At 36.0% G+C, this 20,146-nt stretch overlaps 1 protein-coding gene across 1 annotated transcript in view; it reads right to left on the bottom strand.

Annotated features, from left to right (window-relative positions):
* The window catches only part of HSD17B2 (hydroxysteroid 17-beta dehydrogenase 2), a 97,101-nt gene that overhangs the window by 41,167 nt on the left and 35,788 nt on the right, over window positions 1–20,146 (bottom strand). The window contains exons 2-3 of the mRNA XM_074209751.1: window positions 17,049–17,261; window positions 13,261–13,446 (exon numbers count right to left, since the gene is read on the bottom strand). Coding sequence (XP_074065852.1) covers window positions 13,261–13,446; window positions 17,049–17,261 — 399 coding nt within the window. The remainder of the gene's footprint in view (window positions 1–13,260; window positions 13,447–17,048; window positions 17,262–20,146) is intronic.

Here is a 20,146-nt window from a genome sequence, read left to right as displayed (position 1 = left end):
TTCTATCCACTGCACCACCTAATTGGCCCTTAAATACAGTATAAATATATATCACAAGCACAAAATGATTGGAGGAGAAGGGGCTAACAACTGGGAAAATCAGAAAGAGTCCTCTTGAAGGAGGCAACACTTGAGCTGGGTGAGGTGTGCAAGAAGCACAGGTGAAGAGAGCATTTCATTCATGGCAGACAGAGCTGATGCAAATGCCTGGTAATGGGAGACTGACATGTTATAAATGGGGACCAGCAATCAAGACAATTTGGCTATAGTATTGTGCATGAAATCTTCCTTCCCAAGATAAACTTTTTCAAGACAATTCCAAAGGACCCGAATTGAAAAAAATTGTGCACCTCCCAAAAGAGAACTGTTGTGCAAATTAAATATAAATTTTTTAACTTTATATTTCTTGGTTTTTGTGTGTGCAGTTCCTTTGGCAACATAGCTAATGTGGAAATATGTTTTGCATTACCTTACAGGTAAAATAAAAATCTTAATGATTGCCTTCTCAAGGAATGGGGAAGGGGCAGAAGGAAGAAGAATATTTGGAACTTAAAATTTTTTAAATGAATGTTAAAATGTTTATATGTAATTGGGAAATATTTAATGAAATAAAAATATATTATAAAAATAAGAGATAAACTTTTGAGTCCTCCTTGAACTGAACACAATAATCCAGATATAAGTTGATTAAAATTATCTCTTTTAATTGTCAGATTATAACATTGACTCAAACTGTACTTTCAGTGCACTACAAAGTTCAGATTTTTTTTTAGACAATCTTCTGACTATACACACCTTTGCCATCTGAAACCCATGAAATTGATTTTTTTAAAAAATAAAACTTAACCTGAACCAGGGTTCAGGAAGATTTGGGGTAAAGAACAGTCAAAGTTCAATGAAATAATAGGCCTTTTTGCCCCATATACATTATATATGTATATATATATATATATATATATATATATATATATACATATATGGAAACATGAGGAAACAAATTTTAATAATTTATTCTATTATTTTTGTCCTTGATAACATCTCCTAAGAATCACCAGATTTATATTTCATTTAAACATATACTTCATGAGAAATCCGGGCATTCTGGCCTATATACCATTCCTCATGCCATCTTCTGTTTTGTCTTGGCACTGTCTCCCATGACTGTGAGAGGAGGGGTGAGGGGGGCTCTTCCTCCTCATCTCTGCCTCTTACTAGTCTTGGCTTCCTTCAGGATACATCTCTAAAACCACATGGTACAGGAGGTCATTCTCCCCCCCCAACCGAAGATCTTTCCCTACTAAAGTCATATTTCATATATTGTACATGTATCATGTATGTATCTCATTATTCACATGGTTATTCAATGGGGTTTTTCCCCCATTTCCCACTGCTCTAGCTTCAGAGCAGTGACTAGGTTATTTTCCATTTATTGGAATGTATTCCAGCTCTCAGCCTGGTGCTGCTTTTGCTGCTCAGTCATTTTTGAGTTATAGCCTACTCTTCCTGACCCCAGATGGAATTTCCTTCTTCAACTCATTTTTTATAAATAAGGAAACTAAAGCAAACAGTGGTCACACAACTGGTAAGTGTCTGAGGTCAAAATTGAACTAAGGGAGAGGAGTCTTCCTGACTCCAGGGCCAACATTCTATCCACTGCACTACTTTCCTGCCCCCAAGTTAATGAGTAATAATGGTTGTTTATTGTCCTTCATGAACTAAAAGGACCAAAATAACATCAATATGTCAGTGTGTTTGACATTGTTTGATCAGACTAATCTGAGCTCAGAAGGCTCTGCCAGACTGACACAAATATTCCACATGAATATTAGGAGTGGAGATGTCTCTAAATTTATATATTTCACATTTCTTTTTGAGTTACTGCAATTCTGCTTTGCATATAGAGCACATCTTCTTTGATGTTGGCATGCCTTCTTGACACAGAAGTGTGCAGAAGCATGTGCAGAAGCAGTGCCTCCCATGTCCCACAATCATTTCCAAAGTCTATCAGAGAGATCTTAAAAGTATTCTTGTATCACTTCTGGATTCTGTGTGAGCACTTGCCTTGTACAAGTTATTGATAAAATAGTCTTTTAGGCAAATATACTTTTGACAATGCATTGGAGTTGTGCTTTCTGCAGAAGAGTTTGAATGCTTGGCAGTTCAGTTCATTAAAGGACCTCAGTGTCTGGTATCTTATCCTGACAGGTCATCTTCAGCATCTTCCTAAGACAATTCAAATAGAAGCCACTCAGTTTACTGGCAAGGCATACTATTCTAGTATATTTTGTTGGTAAATTGTTCGGGTTTCACAAGCATACAACAATGATGTCAGCTTAACAGGTCGGCAGACCTGAAAGGAAGCCTAACACCACTTCTCTCCCACACATTACTTCTGAGCCTTTCAAACACTGAACAAGCTCTGGCAATGCATGCATCAACCTCCTCATCTATATTGCCAAGATAAGAGAAATTATCCACAGCAAGCAAAATCGACCAATTATGTTTAAATGGCATGGTACTGGTTGATGGAGAATTCTCTGCTTTATTGTTGTTATCAGGCCAAAATTAGCACAAGTGACAATCCATTCTTTGTCACATCTCAGCTTCAGAGGCTACATTGAGTGCATAATCATCTGCAAACAAAAAAATCATTCACCAACTCTCCCTCCAGTTTTAGTCTTGGTTTGTAGCCTTTTCAAGTTAAATAACTTACTGTCAGTTCGGTGACTGATCTCGATTCCATTTTTGTCTGCATTGAAGGCTTCTGATAACATCACTGAAAACAACACGCTAAAAAAAAAAGCATGGGAGCAAGCACAACCCTGGTCACTCCCTTGTTGAGTGGGAAATCACAAGAGCATCCTCTGTTATCCAGAACAGTAAACACCATATTGACCATTCCTCAGCCCTTTCTAAAGCAACATTGGCTTTCAGGTAGACAACCATCTTCTTGTTGAAGGATTAACTTGTTGAGGAGGACTCTGGCAAGAATCTTGCTAACAATAACAGAGAGAGAGAGAGAGAGAGAGAGAGAGAGAGAGAGAGAGAGAGAGAGAGAGAGAGAGAGAGAGATGCCCCTGTGATGGTTGCAGGATAATATGATTGATGAAGGATAACACAGACAACCAGGAGCAACTGAAATTTTTTTTTAGGTTTTTGTTTGTCTGTTTTTTCAAGGCAATGGTGTTAAGTGGCTTGCCCAAGGCCACACAGCTAGGTATTTATTAAGTGTCTAAGGCCAGATTTGAACTCAGGTACTCCTGACTCCAGGGCCGGTGCTCTATCCACTGTGCCACCTAGCCACCCCTGTAACTGAATTTTATTTTACCTGAGATATTCTAAAACTCCTTTGACCTAGCTTAGGGATTAAGGAATTCAGAGCCATATGGACCATGCTCCATGACCTCCCAGTACCTCTTGTGAAGACTCTTATACCAAAGATTACAAAATTAATGTTATAAAAGATAGAAACTCCCCCAAATACTCAACTGACCAACCTGTTTCCCATTACTTAGGTAGCCCTATATTACCCCTGAATAAGCACAAACAATACCTGCCCTTTATGGGGGTGTAGAGTGGACTCTAAGTAGCAATTAACTGAGATACCCTCCAGTTTAGCCCCAATCACACCATGACTCTCTGGGTACATTGGTACTTGACTTGGCGTCAGAAAAGACTTGAATCAAAATCCTAACCCTAGCTCTATGGCCATGAATAAATCACTTTACAATAACTAGTAGACTCTGTTTCCTACTCTTTAAAGTGGGGATAATATTATCTATACAACCTATCTCAGTGAGTAGTTGTAAGGAAAGTTTTATTCAAATATAAAATTGTAAATCATTATTATTATTAGCTCCATAAGGGCAATGGTCATATTTCATTCTACTACTACTACTACTACTACTACAGAGCTTTGCAACAGTTAGGCACTAACAAAATAATGGTTAATTTATGTGAGGTATCTGGAAGATTAATAAAAAATTACATTTCAACAGAGCTTCAGTAGTCTCCACAATATGGGCCAGGGGTCCCTACTCTGACATCAAGGTATGGGATTAGTAATGAAGAAAATTAAGATTTTTTTTAATAGCAATATCTCTCTGTGAATCATTCATGTCTTCAGACTCTATTTCTCAAGGAGTTTCTGAAGGTATAATAAACTAAATAATCATTCTCAATCCCCAGGGAATCTGCTCTTAACTAGCTGGGGGGAGAAGGGGTGCTTCTATTTAACCCTAATCAGAAGTCAGTTTGAGCTAAGGTCTTCCCAGGGGGTGACTCTTTGGGTTCTTGTTTTCCCTTTTCCAAAGTTTGAGGTGACCTGGTCTATAGATGAGAGACCAAGCCATTGAAAACATGTGATTAAGCTGGAGGTAACTGTCTCTCATGGAGCAAATGGCATTCCGTCAGAGAGAAGAATAATCAACCACACCTGAAAGCCAACCCATCTACCAATCAGGGTTGCCTTATAAGAAGATCCTAATGATGTATAGCCAGGGTGGCTAGGTGGCTCAGTGGATAGAGCACCGGCCCTGGAGTCAGGAGTACCTGAATTCAAATCCGGCCTCAGACACTTAATAAATACCTAGCTGTGTGGCCTTGGGCAAGCCACTTAACCCCATTGCCTTGTAAAAACTTTTTTAAAAAACCACATAAACTAATGATGTACAGTCAGATCAATCGGAAGGAAAACATACCTAGACTTAAAGGGTCCTATACCTCCTAGAAGGGGTCTTTGGTAAGTTAGAGAGACCAATGACTTCAATTTATTGGTTATTGCTCACCTAACTAATAAAATGATTAAATAGTACTTTGAACTTTATCTCTAGGGATTTCATTAGACATAGTAAAAATAATAACATTTTTATAGTGCCTACTAATTATTGGGCACAGCAATTCAGTAGGGCAAGTATTTTTGAGACAGCTAAGCATTACAATGGACAAATCACTAGACCTGGTTAGAATCAAGCCTCAGAAACTCATTAGCTGTGTAATCCTGGACAAGTTTTAGCCTCTATCTACCTCAGTTTCCTCGTCTATAAAATGGATTTAATCATGGCACCTACCTCCGAGGGTTGTCATGAAACCCAAGTCAGATAATAATTGTGAATCATTTAGCAGAGTTCTGGTGCATAGTGAGCATTGTATAAATGATAGATATTAATATCATATGAGAAAACTGAGGCTGAGAGAGAAGTGACTTGCCTCAGATCACACAACAAAGAATGGGCAACATGGGATTTGACTCAGTTCTCATGACTCAGTCAAAGCCCTTTATCCATTGTACCACATCCCTCCTTGAAAGAAAGAAAAATGGGCGGGGGGAATCAAATGGAAACAGAAATTTCCTCAAAAAAGATATACAAAGTATGCAGTGCTAGAAATTGAAAACACATGGAAGGGGTTGGTCATTTTTTTCATACAATTAACAGAAAAAAAATCCCCAGCTCTAAGTTGAGTTTACTTGTGAATAGAAGGAAATTTCAGCCTTTAGAAGTATTGGTCTTCTTATAAGGCTGGCACTTGGAGAAAGGGCATCTGGCTCTGACCCAGACCAAGCATTAAAGATTAGGCAGGGTGTAACTCAGTGACACCATAGGAAAGCAAACAGATGCTTGGCAAAATAATAAGGCCAAATGAGGTGGTTGGCAGTACACCAGAACACAATTGAGTTCCACCCTTTTTTCTCTTTGCTCCCAGTTTCCTTTACAAACATGTGAGAACCCACCTTCTCTAATAAGAGGAATTTTCCAGATGAATTCTCTTGATTAGTTTTCAGTAAGTCACAGATCAAAGCTTCCTAATTGTCATCTCCCACTTCATTATCCATGACCAAAGTCTCAGTCAGAGCCAGTCATGAGAGGGTCTGCCACAACTAAGGATTTGGTGAATTGATGTAGAGGATCCAAAACAAGGAAGATAACAGTTCTGGCCCTTTCTGCTCTGTTCTGGGGTATTGAAATCAGTTCTGGCTCCCCAGCACTTGGCATGTTTAGGAATTTAATAAATATTTATTGTTTAATTGATAACTGCACTTGAAAAATGAAAGACACTAATAAGATTAAGGACATCCAGGATGAAGAAATTTGTGACTATGGCATCCAGCAGAGGAAAGAACCAGGATTTCTTAAGAGGGAACAGAGAAGGTTAAAGTCCCTCTAAAGTTATCTCAAAGTGCCGGAAGCAGAAATCCTCTTCCACAATCCCCTTCAAATCAGAGGCCAGTTCATCCCACTGAATAGTTTTAAATGTTGAAGTGTTCCTTATACTAAGTGGAAATTTACTTCTTTTATACTTGGGTTCAGAGATGATAATTCTGCCCTGTGGGCCCCCCACAAAGTAACTCAAAGGAACAGCCCTTCAAATACTTAAGGGCACCTCTCATGAGTCTCCTGATTCTTCTTTCCTTCAAATTAAAAAACCACAGGCTTTTAAACTAATTTTCATTTGGTATGGTCACCTTCAAGATCTTTCACCATTCTGGTCTTCCTCCTCCAGATACCTCCCAAAGCAACATCTTTCATTAAATGTGGTCTACAAGACCAAACAAAGAACCCCTAAAGCAGTCTGCCCTTGGTGGAGGACTTTCTCCCTTTCATTCTGGACATTATGCTTCTCTTTTTTATGCCTTTTAAAAATTTATGGAATAAAACAAGCAATTCCATAACATAGTACAATAAAAAATATACATGAAACTGCAAATCTTCTATGCACAACTTTCTGTTCCTTTCAAACATACAACAAAATTATCATGTAAATTTCTTTTTTTTCCTTCCCTCTCCCTTCCCCACCCTAGGATGACTACCATTAGAAACAAATTTTGTGTGTGCTTATATATACATATGTGTATGTAAAATTATTCTATACATACTTCTATTCATCATTTCTTTCTCTGGATGCAAATAAGTATCTTTCTTCATATGTCAATTGTGTTTAATTTGGATATTTATAATAGTCAAAAATAACTTATTCACTCAAAGTTGTTCTTAAAACAACATTGCTATTGCTATATACAATGTTCTCTTGGTTCTGCTCATTTTGCTCTTCATTATGTCATGCAAGTTTTGCCATATTTTTCTAAAATCATTGAGCTTATCATTTCTTCTAGTATAGTAGTATTCTATTACAATTATATAATACAATTTGGTCAGTCATTCCCCAATTGATAGGCATCCCTTCAAATTTCAGTTCTTTGCCACCACAAAAAGAGCTGCTAGGAACATTCTTGATCTTATAGGTTCTAAAACAGCCTCTAATCACACCAGTATTGTCATGTATTGCATTGATGCATATTAAGATTACATCTACTAAAAGCCCTAGACCTTTATAATGACGATGATGATGAAGATAGCTGGCATTTATCTAAAATTTTAAGGTCTGCAAAGTATTTTACCTGTGTTATCTCAGTTGAGCTGATTAACAGCCCTATGTTGTTATTTTTCCCATTTTACAAATGAGGAAACTGAAACTGAGCATCATACAGATAGTTAATATAAGGTAAGATTTAAACTCAATTCTTCTTGACTTCAATTAATAGGAACTAATATCTGTAAATATTTCATCCAGTACATGCATAACTGATTTTGTTGTTTTTGTTTTTTTAACACAAGTGTAGGATATTACATTTACTAGCAGCTAGGTGAAGAAGGGCATAGAGCACTGGCCCTGGAGTTGGAACAAACTGAGTTCAAATGTGACCTCAGACATTTATACTTGTGTGGCCTTGAGCAAGTCATTTCACCTCTGTTTTCCTTTGTTTCCTCATTTGTTAAATGGGGATAATAATAGCACCTGACTCCCAGGGTTGTTGTGAGAAGCAAATAAGATTATAATTGTAAAGCTTACTGGGTCTGGCACATAGTGAGCACTTTGAAGATGCTGTCATGAATTATTATTATTATTATTATTATTATTATTATTTTATTAAATATCATTCTATTAGATTCAATCCATCCTTATGGGCTGTTAAGGTATTTTTGAATCCTGGAGTTGCTGGGTTTATACACACACACACACACACACACACACACACACACACACACAAACTACAGCTTCTTGGTTGCCTAGAATATCATTTCTAGACCTACCTCTGCCCTCTCCACATACACTTCTAATGTAAGAAAAAAGTCTTTGAGGGAGAGGATTTTGGGAAGATGGTAGAATAGGTCAGAAAAATTGGGGCTTTTCAAATTTCCTCCATAGAAAAAGACAGAACATCGATTCAGTGGGAATTTTGAGCAACAGAAGGCTGAGTAAAGCATTTGTTTTCCTAAGACAACTTAAGAAGATCCCAGGAAAGACCTAACCTCCAGGGGCAGAGGTTCTCCTGAATGAAGTGCAAACACAGCCAGGTCAACACTGCAAAGGCCAAACATAAACCAAGCCAAGTCTTTGGTTTTATTTCCAGGGAAGACAGAACAGCTGTAGTTAGCAGCCACCAGAGGGACTGCAAGGAGCAAGATCCTTTGCAGGACAGCTTGACCCTGACTAGCTGTGGCTTAGGAATGGAAATAAGAGCCCAAAGTGAAGCCCAGGGCAGATCTCAATAAATAACAGCAAAAAAGGACCCGAGGCTTGGAGCATTCCCCAAGTATTTGGTCACATTAATAACTGCTAAAAATAAAAATAAAATAAGAAGAAAGGAAGAAAAAGAAAAGGGGGGGGGAGGAAAGGAGGAAATAAAGGAAAGAAGAAACGAAGAAAAGAAGGAAGGAAGGAAGGAAAACTAAGGGGGAAAGAGCAATCCAAAAAAAATCAAGAAAAATTCTAAAAAGTCAACCAACTTGGAAGAGAATCAAAAACTTAAGAAAGAAAATAATTCATTGACAACTAGAATTGGCCAAAGGAAAGTTAATAACATTTTTTAAGACACAAAGAAATAATAAAATCAAGTCAAAAGAATGAAAAAATGGAATGGGAAATATCTCATAAAAAAACTGATCTGGAGAACAGAACAAGGAGAAATAATATAAAAATAGTCGGACTGACTGAAAATTATGATAAAAAGCATCTTGACACATTTTCAAGAAATTATCAAGGAAAATTGCCCTGAAGTTCTAGAACAAGAAGGTAAAGCATTTACCAATCACTATGAAAAAGAGATCCCAGGAGGGAAACTAACTGAAATGTCATAGCCAAGTTACAAAGTACCCAGGTTAAGGAGAAAGTATTGGAAGCAACAAGAAAAAAAGCAATTAAATATTGTGGAACAATAAAGATTGCATAAGATCTAACAGAAACTTCATTGAAGGATGATAATGTTTGTCCTTCTTTCTTGAAAAAAGACCACAATGTCAGGGAGGTGATGGATGAGAAACACAAGAATTGGTTTTGGGTGAAGGGGTGCTGTGCTAAGTCACTAGGCTCACCTTCTCCTCCAGAGTTATCTGTAGCCAGATATGGATCAGGAAATAACTGGAGACTCAATAACTGGAGATGGCCCTGAATGTGAGATTATCTGGGTTAAGTGACTTGCCCAATGTTACACATCTAATAAATATCTGAGGTCAGATTTGACCTCCTGTCCTCCTGACTCCAAGGCTAGAGCTATACCTATTGCATGGACCATAGGTCTTTCATTGAGCAAAATAACTGGGGTTACAGCCAAGGGTAACTTATCCAGCAAAGCTAAGTATAATCCTGAATGAAAAAATGGACATTTAACAAACTTAAAGACTCAATATTTGTGACAAAAAGAACAGAACATAAGGTAAAATTCAACTTATATAAAGAGAAATATAAAGTAAACATTAAAGATCAATAATAAGGGACTCAATAAAGTCAAAATATTTACTTTTAATATACTAAAATATTATCAATTTTTTATGACTTTTTTGGGTAGTTTGAAAGAAAGGCTTGAGCTCAGTATGATGAATGATTCTAAAACAAATAGAACTGTAGGGAGAGATAAAAAGGAGAAATTAGGCAAAAAAAGGAAAAATTAATACAGAAGAAGCTACTAGAGAGAGTGATTAGTGCTGAAACCTTACTTTCATCAGGAATGGGTTAAAAGAAAAAGCAGTATATGCATACATACATGTTTGTGTATATACAAGGGTGTAAAAGTCTTCTAAATTAAGAAAGACACAAGAGGGCAAAGGGATAGGGTGGGAAGAACAGGATATGAGAGGGATTCTTGGAGGAGTGGGTAGAGGAGCAGGTAGAAGTAAAGCAGGAGTGAGAAGGATAGGAATGGGATAGAAGAATAGAGAGGAAAAATAGGAAAGAGGAAAATATACAAGTAATTATAGCTGAGAATGTGAATGAATTTAAACATAAAATGGAAATTGATAGCAGATTAAAAATTTGAATTCAGCAACATCTTGCTTTCAGGAAATGCTATAAAAATAAAGGTCAGGAGTTAGAATTTATTATGTTAAAAACAGTAATAATTGTGATCTCAGACAAAGTTAAAGATAAAACAGATTTAACCGAATGACAAAAATTGGGAAACTACACTGTCAGCCATATCATTTGATATTGTTTCAGTCAATTTAATAATAACTAGACATATAAAATACCTGAAAGTATACCTACCAATACAGAGAAACTATATGAACTTAAATATAAAATACTTTTTATGTAAATAAAATTAGATTTAAATAATTGAAGTAATCTTTATTGTTCGTGGGTAGGTAAAGCCAATATAATTTTTAATGACAAATTTTTCTAACTTATTTTTCTATTTCTGTAATACCATCTTAATTAAATTACTTTAAAAAATCTTATTGAGTAGAAAAAATGATAACAGTTTTCATTTGGAAGAACAAAAGGTCAGGAAATTCAAAGAAGCCAGGGATAAAATGATGTAAAGGAAGTAGATTCAATAGTATTAGACCTTAAACTATATTATATGGTAAGACATTGTTGAAGTGTAAGATGAATAATTTTGATTATTTCAAATTAAAATTTTCTTGTATAAATAAAACCTGTATATACAAGAATAGAAGGAACACAGATAATTAGGGGAAAACTTTCATAGACAATCTCTCAGAATGTTATTTTGTTCAAATATTGCTGTAATGTTGGAAACCAGCTGGTTGATTTAGAAAAGCTGGAAAGGTTTGAACTTATGAAGAAATATGCTATCCACTTTCAGAGAAATAATTGACCATTGGAAATAAATATAATATAATCTTACAAATATATTATGTGTGTATATGTGTATAAATGGTTTATGGATATCTATGCATATGTGCCTTCTGGGGGAAGGGGAACAAAGTAAAAAGTACACAGAAGAGAACAAACGAAAAACTACAAAGAGACAAAGAAAAGCTGGACATCTTTGAAAACAACATGCATTTATTATATAGGTTTTCTTGAAATGGAAATTTATTGCTTCAAATTGAATCTTCTCTTTTGTTTTACAGGGTACATGGCAATATTTTTCAGATACTTTGCTTACTCCATTGAGGAATTCCTGTCTTCTTTTCAAATGAATGTTTGCCCTACATTCTCTTCAGTTCTTGCCTGTACTTTTTAGTTATCATTCACCCCACCCAGGTGTGACCTCAATAGCTGTGCCCCAGATCCAGCTTTATTCCCAGTTATTCAAAACATGGCCCAACCTAGACCAACCTGGTCCAGATCTGCCCCAGCTGAAAGAGCTCCCAGAAAACACATTAGGTAATCCTGATTATACCTGCCTATCCACACCAAGGGACAAAGTATCAGACATTAAAAAATAGTAAGAGGAAATTTATAAAACATCAAATCTGCCCCTAAGCCTATGAAATTGAGATGACTAAATCTTGGTGGGGATTGTATGTCAAAATCCCTGTCAATAAAAAATGAGGAACCAAATTGTGCAAATAAAAATTAGAACAACATCAGAGTTTTTAGTAGGCTGAAGTCTAGAAAAGGACGACTATTGAGCCTGGATTCTGCTCCAGAGTGCTCATCGGTGTTAGGCAAATGAATAAGTCTACTCAGTCTAGTGTAGTAGAGAACTAAAATTCTAGTCAAAAGATCCAGGTGCAAATTCTGGCTTTGTTATTTACCACTTGTGTAAATGTAAGCACATTATTTGACCTTTCTGGTACTAAATTATTACATCTGTTGGGGGCGGGGGTAATCCTTCTCATGCTCTTATCTCATCCCAAAATAAAACAAAACACTGGTAAATAAATCTCAGATATAAGCAAAAGGTAAGTTTTGCATAGGTCAGCCCTCAAAATGCTTGTAAAGTTCGAGTTATATCAACATGAGTTGTTATTTTGAACTGGCTGTGATTTCATCAACATAAGGTACTCTAAGGGAAGACAGTCCTTCTATCAAAGCAAATTGGCATCTCTTATGCTATTTCTGGTTTTCAGGGTTTCCTGATGTACATTGGCAGCCAGAATCTGTGAAGGTGACCTCAAATCTTACAGTTAATGTGAAAAATCCCTTGTGTAAATGTAATCAACAAAAGAAACTCCATCTATCTCATGGGAACACTTGCACATGACCTTGGACCATCTCTGATACTGTTTTCTTTGTTATATTTCTTTTTTTTTAGGTTTTTGCAAGGCAAATGGGGCTAAGTGGCTTGCCCAAGGCCACACAGCTAGGTAATTATTAAGCATCTGAGACCGGATTTGAACCCAGGTACTCCTGATTCCAAGGCCAGTGCTTTATCCACTACACCACCTAGCTGCCCCCTTTGTTATATTTCTTTAGAATGTCTGACCTGGAGTTAGTGAGGCTATCCATCCCACCATACTGTGCTCTTGCTACTAGGGTCTCATGTGTAAACACCCTAATTAACCCAAAACCCTAATCATTCTCCTCTTATAAAACCAGGTTGGCATGGCCTCTTTCTTCTGTATCTTCTTATTACCTCTGAGGATTTGCACCCCTACAATTGGCATATCAGGGCAGAAGGTATCAGCCCTTTTACATTTGACCTTACAATTGATATAATTGGCAGGATAGTCTGCCACCCTACAAATATTTTGTCCTTATACTGAAACAGTGAGAAACAACTTGCCTAAGATTGTAGAACCAACATGTGTCCAATGCAAGACTTTACACCCAGGTCTTCCTAACACCAAGGTCAGCTCTCTGTCCATAATACTGAACTGCCTCTTCAGATTATCATCTTCATCACCCAATATCATGAATGTGAAGAAAGGTTATCATATTAACATCAATAGAATTTAACTGATGACTATTGAAGTTTGCAGTTCCTAGAAGGTTCTCAGTGGAACCTATCTCTGATTGTTGTTGCTTGGATTAGATTTGTAGAAAGGGATCTAAGGTTCAAATTCAACTCACCTGCCATACTGCTCATATTGACAAATCTTCCCCTGGATTTTCGGATGAGGGGTAAAAAGGCCTTGGTTACTTCCACAGCTCCAAAGAAGTTAACATCCATGCACTGTCTGTAGATTTTCATGTGAAGGAGCTCACCATCTCCTGGGGTGCCCAGGACCCCAGCATTGTTGATAACAGCCCACAATCCTAGAACAGAAAAGAGAATTTTGGAAAATATGAAACAGAATTTCCGGCATTTCCAGGATAAAGGAAATGAATATTAGATTCAAAAACCAGAAGACTGAAGTTTGAAATGTATGTGCTGTGTCATTCATAAAAAGGAATTTAGAGATCATATAAACCAATCTCTTCATTTTACAGATTAGGAAATTTAGGCCAAGAGAGACTGAGTTGGCTAACCTAAGGTGACACAGGTCATTAGTGACTTGCATTTAATGGAACTTAAAAGTTTGCAAAGCATGTCAACTTTATTTCTTCCTCTGAAGGAAGGAGATCACATTTTACTGAGAGAGACAACCTAATACATAAATAGGTACATACAAGATAAATATAGAGTAGAGAGAGGAATGGCAAGTAGACCTGAATGATTAGACTCCACAGTGCTTGAAAGGGAGTAATGTGTTAAAAGACTGGAAAGAGAGAAAGGAGCCAAGTTGCGAAAAACTTTAAATATGAAACATAGGAGTTTTTTTTTAGTCCTAGAGGTAACAGGGAACTAGTGGATTTTACTCAGTATGAATTTGATACACCAAGGGAGACAGACCAATTAGAAGGCTGGTACTGATGTCCAAAACATGGCCTGGAGACAAACATATGAGAGAAATTTAAGAGAATGAAGTTACAAGATTTAAAAAGTATTTGGATTTGTGGAGTAAATGAAAAAGAAAAGATGGGGATTATAGTAAGATCACGTACCAAGAAAAGTAGTAGGGTGTGGAAACCCTAAACAAGCAATAGAAAAGTTTGAAAGAGGGATAAATTTGAACTGAGAGGAACAGAATGAGTTTTATTGGGAACACATTGAGTTAGAAACCTGTGAGATATCGACTTAGGCAATAGGTGGGGCAACTAGTTGGCTCATTGGAGGGAGAGCACTGACCCTGGAGTCAGGAAGACCAGAGTTCACATGTGACTTCAGATGCTTAAGAATTGCCTAGTTATGTGACCTTGGGCAAATCACTTAATCCCATTGCCTTAAATAAATGAATAAAATTTTTTTAAAAAAGAAATGGCTGCTAGGTAGCTGGCAACATGAGAAGAGAGATAAAAATAAGAGAGGAGGCCTGGATAAATAGACCTTCTACACAGTGAAAAATAGTATGGCTCATAAAAAAGGGGGAAAGATGATAGCAATGAATAATGAGTATATTGAGGAAGTATTAATTTCTGTTATTAATAGAGTGGGGCCTCACCTTCTACATTCAGAGTTGAAATGAGGAAGAAAAAGAAAAAATCCCCACAATAGCCCATGGATTTTGAATAGAGCACTCTCCTTGGTTTAAACAGAATAGCCAGACTGTGCAGCCTTATGTCAGAATTTGCTCAACTATATTAATGAGAGGTGATTTATAGTTATATTACTTGTGCACTACTATGTTATATCATGCTATTTCAACTCATTTATATAATGTTCTTTATTATATTATATGTCCAGGTGATTTATATAAAAGATAAGAGAGTATTGGAATATAAGTCGCAGAGGAAGAGGTGACCCAGGTTCTCAAAGGTTATGTCAGCTTTATTAATAAAGAAAATGCCACAGAAATGGAAACACAATGCAAAAATGAAGAGAGAATTTTGGAAACTACATTTTAATTGAAATTTCTCATAAAACCAAAGAAGCTATTGTTAGTCATATAGTTTATAAGCACTGTGAAAATGAAATAATGCTCAGTAGGGACAAAGATGGATTCACTAAAAACAAGTCAAGTTAAATTCATCTCTTTTCTTGACAAGCTTACAAAACTAATTTAACAGAAAAAGCATTTGAATTTCAGCAAGATATTTACAAAAGATCAAAAACTATGGCCTGGCTAAGAAAGATTCATAGTTGGTTGAATGATCATACTGCACTCCTCTCTCCCTCCCCCAAAAGTATTGATCAATAGTTTGATTGACCCTGCAGGGTCATCTATAGTGTTGTGTTAAAGGTATATTCCCAGTCATGTCTTATTCCATATTGTTGTTTTTATTAATAACTTAAAGACATGAATGACAAGCTTTTCAGTCTTAGATTTTTAGAGGATATAAAATGACAATAATGACTAATATGATGGGAAAAGTTCCAATAAGCTGAAACAATTGGCATCAATAAAGAAGACAGAATATGATAATAAAAAATATAAAATTCTACACTTAGTATCAAAAAAGGAAAATACAAAAGTGTAAAACTGCAGACATATGGTTAAAAGCATTTTTATTTGAGAAAAGTTGGCAGTTTTAGTTGGTAGCTTAATATGAGTAATATGAATGAATAATATTTTATCTACTAAAAAAAGAAAATTTGAAATCAGTTTTAATTAATATCAGTATTGTGTACAGAACCAGAGGAAGTTCTATATACTATGTGGGATAACATCAATCCTGAGGAGAGAATTTACAAAAAAGACATGGATATAGATTGAGACAACATAGATGACTTACATCCTGTGCCAGTGGATGGAAACTTTATTGATGAAATAATAGATCTACTTAAGGACAACTTCATTTTATCAATTTAAAAAAGAGCCTAGGGAAATGAAGTAATGTGGCCAATGTATAAAAAATAGATATTAAAAATCAGTGTGTTAAGATTTGAACACAGGTCTTCCAGGTCCAGTAGATAGTAGATGAACTTAATGAGGAAAATGATAATCCTCTTTCTTGGTCAGACAATATCAGAAACATTGCTTTCAATTTTAGGCAACATATTAAGAAGAACATTTCCAAATAGAATATTTTATATTATTTATATTTAATAAATATATATGTTTATATATATGTTTATATGTAGATATGTATATGTGTGTATTTATGCATGACATGTAGATGTTATCTCTCCCAATAGAATGTAACTTCCTTGAGGGTCTTTTCATTCTTGTCATTATATCTCCAGAACCTAGTATGTTACCTGGAACACATTAAGGACTTTTTGAATGATGGATTTGGGCCTGTGTCATCTCTCTCCACAAAGGTCCTACCCTGATGCCTTATTGTGGCATGGAGGTGAACCTGGGTTCCCAAAGCCTATCAAAGTGGAGTATCAGTACCAACAAATCCTAGTAAACTGGAAAGATTTCCAGGACATGACAAAAGTACTTATCACCAAAAGTTTGATCATATCTAATGTTTTTTAGCCAATTTCAACACAATTTTTTTTAGTTAAGTCAAATCATCTAAGTCACTGAACAGAATACTTAATGAGCTGAAATCAAGGATCCAAGTGATTGCCCAATTTTAATTTGATTCCTTAAAAAAGAAATTATCATATTTTTTCTTTGTGTCTGTCTCCATCAGTGACTAGTATAGTAGACATTTAGTAATATTTTTTCAATTTTGATAGAAATTGAACTGCAACCAGCAGAGAATCATTAGGAGAGTAGAGAGTCTAGAAATTATACTATATAAGGAATACTTGAAAGAATCAGGAGTGTTTATTCTGTTTAGAGAAGACCTAGAAGACACATTATAGCTATTTAAAATTAGTTTCCCTCCAAATTGCTTTCCATTATGAGCTATCAAGCACTTATGTCATTATTATAAAAAGGAGGCCATGCCACTTCCCTAGAACAGCAGCAGGGTGCCAATACCTGTGTGTTGCACCTTTTCTGCAATTTGAGTTTGAACTTCTTTGATCTGAGTTGTGTCGGTAATATCCATTTGGAAAACAGAGGTTCTCTTGGAACAGCCCTTCTTCAATGCCTCTGCTCCAGGTCCATTCTCATTCAGAACACCAACAAATACAGTGAAACCCAACTCATCCAGGTACTTTGACAGGGCATGACCAATCCCAGAATCTCCACCTGAAAGCAACCAAGTAATTCAACAGTGAGGACCACAACCAAGACAAGTTCAAAAGAGAGCCTAAGCTCTCCAGCAGTAGCCCTTGGGAAAGACAAACTTTGGGAAATGATGACTCAGTATTGGATTGAAGGGTTAATGTTCTAGGAGATAGTTCAAAGAGATGATCTCTGAGATCCCTCCTAGTTCTAAATTTTATAATCTTTCTGTTTGGTCTCCTTTCTTCCCTCTACAGGGGAGGAAAGAGTGTATAGTCTATAAATTACACAAAAAGGTGTGATTATATTATTAAAAATTCCACCAATGACTTGGACATTTGATGAATGAACCAGAGCATCTGGCTAAATTCATAAGGAGTTTTCCTGAAAAAAGAGACATCATTTTCATTTGGGGATCATTAGGAAAAGAATTCATGACTAAACAAGTGATAGGATCAACACAAGACTAAAGTAGACAATTGTGAATACACAAAGTATAAAGGTTTTGGGGGACAAGTTTAATGTAGTAAAAATAAAGGGAAAAATAATTTAGGGGAAAAAGTCTTTGCAACAACTTTTTCACAAGGAGCTGATTCAAATTTAAAAGACAAAGCCATTCTCCAGGAGGTATAAATGTTTAGAGGATATGAACAGGCACTTTTTAGAGGAAGAAATACAATCTACCAACAATCATAATGAAAAAAATTACAAATAATATTATTATTACCTATGGGAAAAACAGGCATAGTAGCATACTCTTGGTGGAGCTATAAATTGATCCAAGTATTTTAGAAAGAAATCTGGAATGAAGCCCAGAGAGTTACCAAACCTTGCATATTCTTTGACCCAGCTATGCCACTACCACTCCTTCCATTCTATTGTGCTGGATCTCCATTCAGGCACTTATCCTGCATATCTTCCAAGGCGTCTTTCTTGGCTCTCTTTTTGCTTGGTGATCTCATCATCTCCCATATATTTAATTATCATCTCTATACTTATGATTCTCAGATCTATTTATCAAACACTAAATATTCTCCTAAACTTCATGTTCACATTTCCATTTGCCTATTGGACAGCTTGAATTGGATGTCCTGCAGACATCTTAACTCAAAATGTTTAAAACTGAACACATTATCGTTCCCCCTAAGCTCTCCCTTCTTCAGAATTCTCCTGTTACTGTCATACATTTTCAGACATGACCAATGTGGTATATATATATATATATATATATATATATATATATATATATATATATATATATAGTGTAGGTATAAAAATGGGGTCTGTTTTTCAAGTTTGTTCAATTAATTTAATTTGCTCAACTAGAATTTGGGAGGAATAGATTAATTTAAAAACTCATTATTTGGGAAATAAAAATAATAAGATAATATTAAAAAAATAAAAAGCAAGAGGATTGCTACCAGACTCCAGTAGGGTAGAATCAATAGTCATGACAGTCATGCTTAGCTCATAAGCTTAGTGAGCTTAAGATTCACCATGCCTGGGCTGGAGAAGTGGCCTAAGATGTACTTCTAGTTGCTTTTGTCTTTTATATATTTTATACTATTTATGTCAAATATAACATTTATATTAAATCAGTTTCTGAATTGCTTTTTCTCATTTCTGTACTGGCAGAGAGGATGAAAGGAAAAGCAGGTATGGGAACAGATACCTGAGTACTCAGGAAGGTGTGAGTGGTAGAAGAGGAAAACAGATCATTAGAGATTGGTTGAAGACCTCTAAATTCAGGGATCTTCGTTGGTTCAGGAACTAATATTGTCAAAAAGTTCATTGACTTCAAGATTAGGATTAGAGGCATGATTGAAAAGGTACTAGATGTGTCATAGACACAAGGAGGTTTATTAAACTTAATAGTGGGGAAGGACATTCAGAGAAAGAAAAGGATATTAGACTGGGATATTAGTCATGATGTCGATCCAATTAAGATTCTCTACCACTTCTATGTTGCCCATGTTGTTCCACTGTCAGGCATTTCTAGAGTTCTATGTGGTCTTTATGTTGTTGTTGTTGTTGTTGTTTGGTTTTTGCAAGGCGATGGGGTTAAGTGATTTGCTCAAGATCACACAGCTAGGTAATTATTTAGTGTCTGAGGTAAAATTTGAACTCAGGTCTTCCTGACTCCAGGGCTTGTGCTCTATCCACTGTGTGCCACCTAGCTATCCCATAGAAGCCCACCTGTAATGGGAAAAGTACTAGTTCTAGAGTCTGAAGAGTTTGATTAAAATTCTGCCTCTGGCACTTTTTGTATGGGATATTAGTGTCATTTAACCTATAACCACCTCAGTTTCCTTATCTCAGTGGTGAAAGATTTAGATTCTATGATTATTGGGATTTCTTCCATATCTAAATCACTGAGCAAACCAAAGTCATAGATTTTGAACTGGAAGGGAACTTCACTTTAACTTCATTTTACCCCCATTCTTTACAAAATCTGTTCCCAATAGACCATTCATTCCAAAGGTAATGAATGAATGACTGATAGAATCATAATAGCTGAGGAAGATAGAAGAAATATCTAATTGCATCACACTGGCATATGGGCTAAACTATTCTTTCCTTTAAAAGGGATTAAATCTGTCATTTAGATTTAATTGGCTCAGAGGACTAAGACTCTGATTGTTCATACGGCTTCCTTGTCACCTGCAGGGGTGAGAGGAAAACATGAGGACTTTCAGGAAGGTCATGAGGCTTTACCAGTGAACTACCAAGAACCTGTGTTCAATTGAATCAATACCATATCCCTAGACAAACACCCTCTCTTCAATCTGAATGAATTTTCCTTACTATGATTAGGCAAATATCCTTTTATTAATTTTTAGATGGAGTACCTATGTGTTGCAACTTTTCTGCAATTTGCATTTGCAATTAGAGAGTCTCATTTTGTTCCA

Source organism: Macrotis lagotis, chromosome 1, assembly GCF_037893015.1.
Source record: "Macrotis lagotis isolate mMagLag1 chromosome 1, bilby.v1.9.chrom.fasta, whole genome shotgun sequence".
NCBI classification, from domain to species: domain Eukaryota; kingdom Metazoa; phylum Chordata; class Mammalia; order Peramelemorphia; family Peramelidae; genus Macrotis; species Macrotis lagotis.
This window is presented reverse-complemented; position numbering and strand designations above follow the sequence as displayed.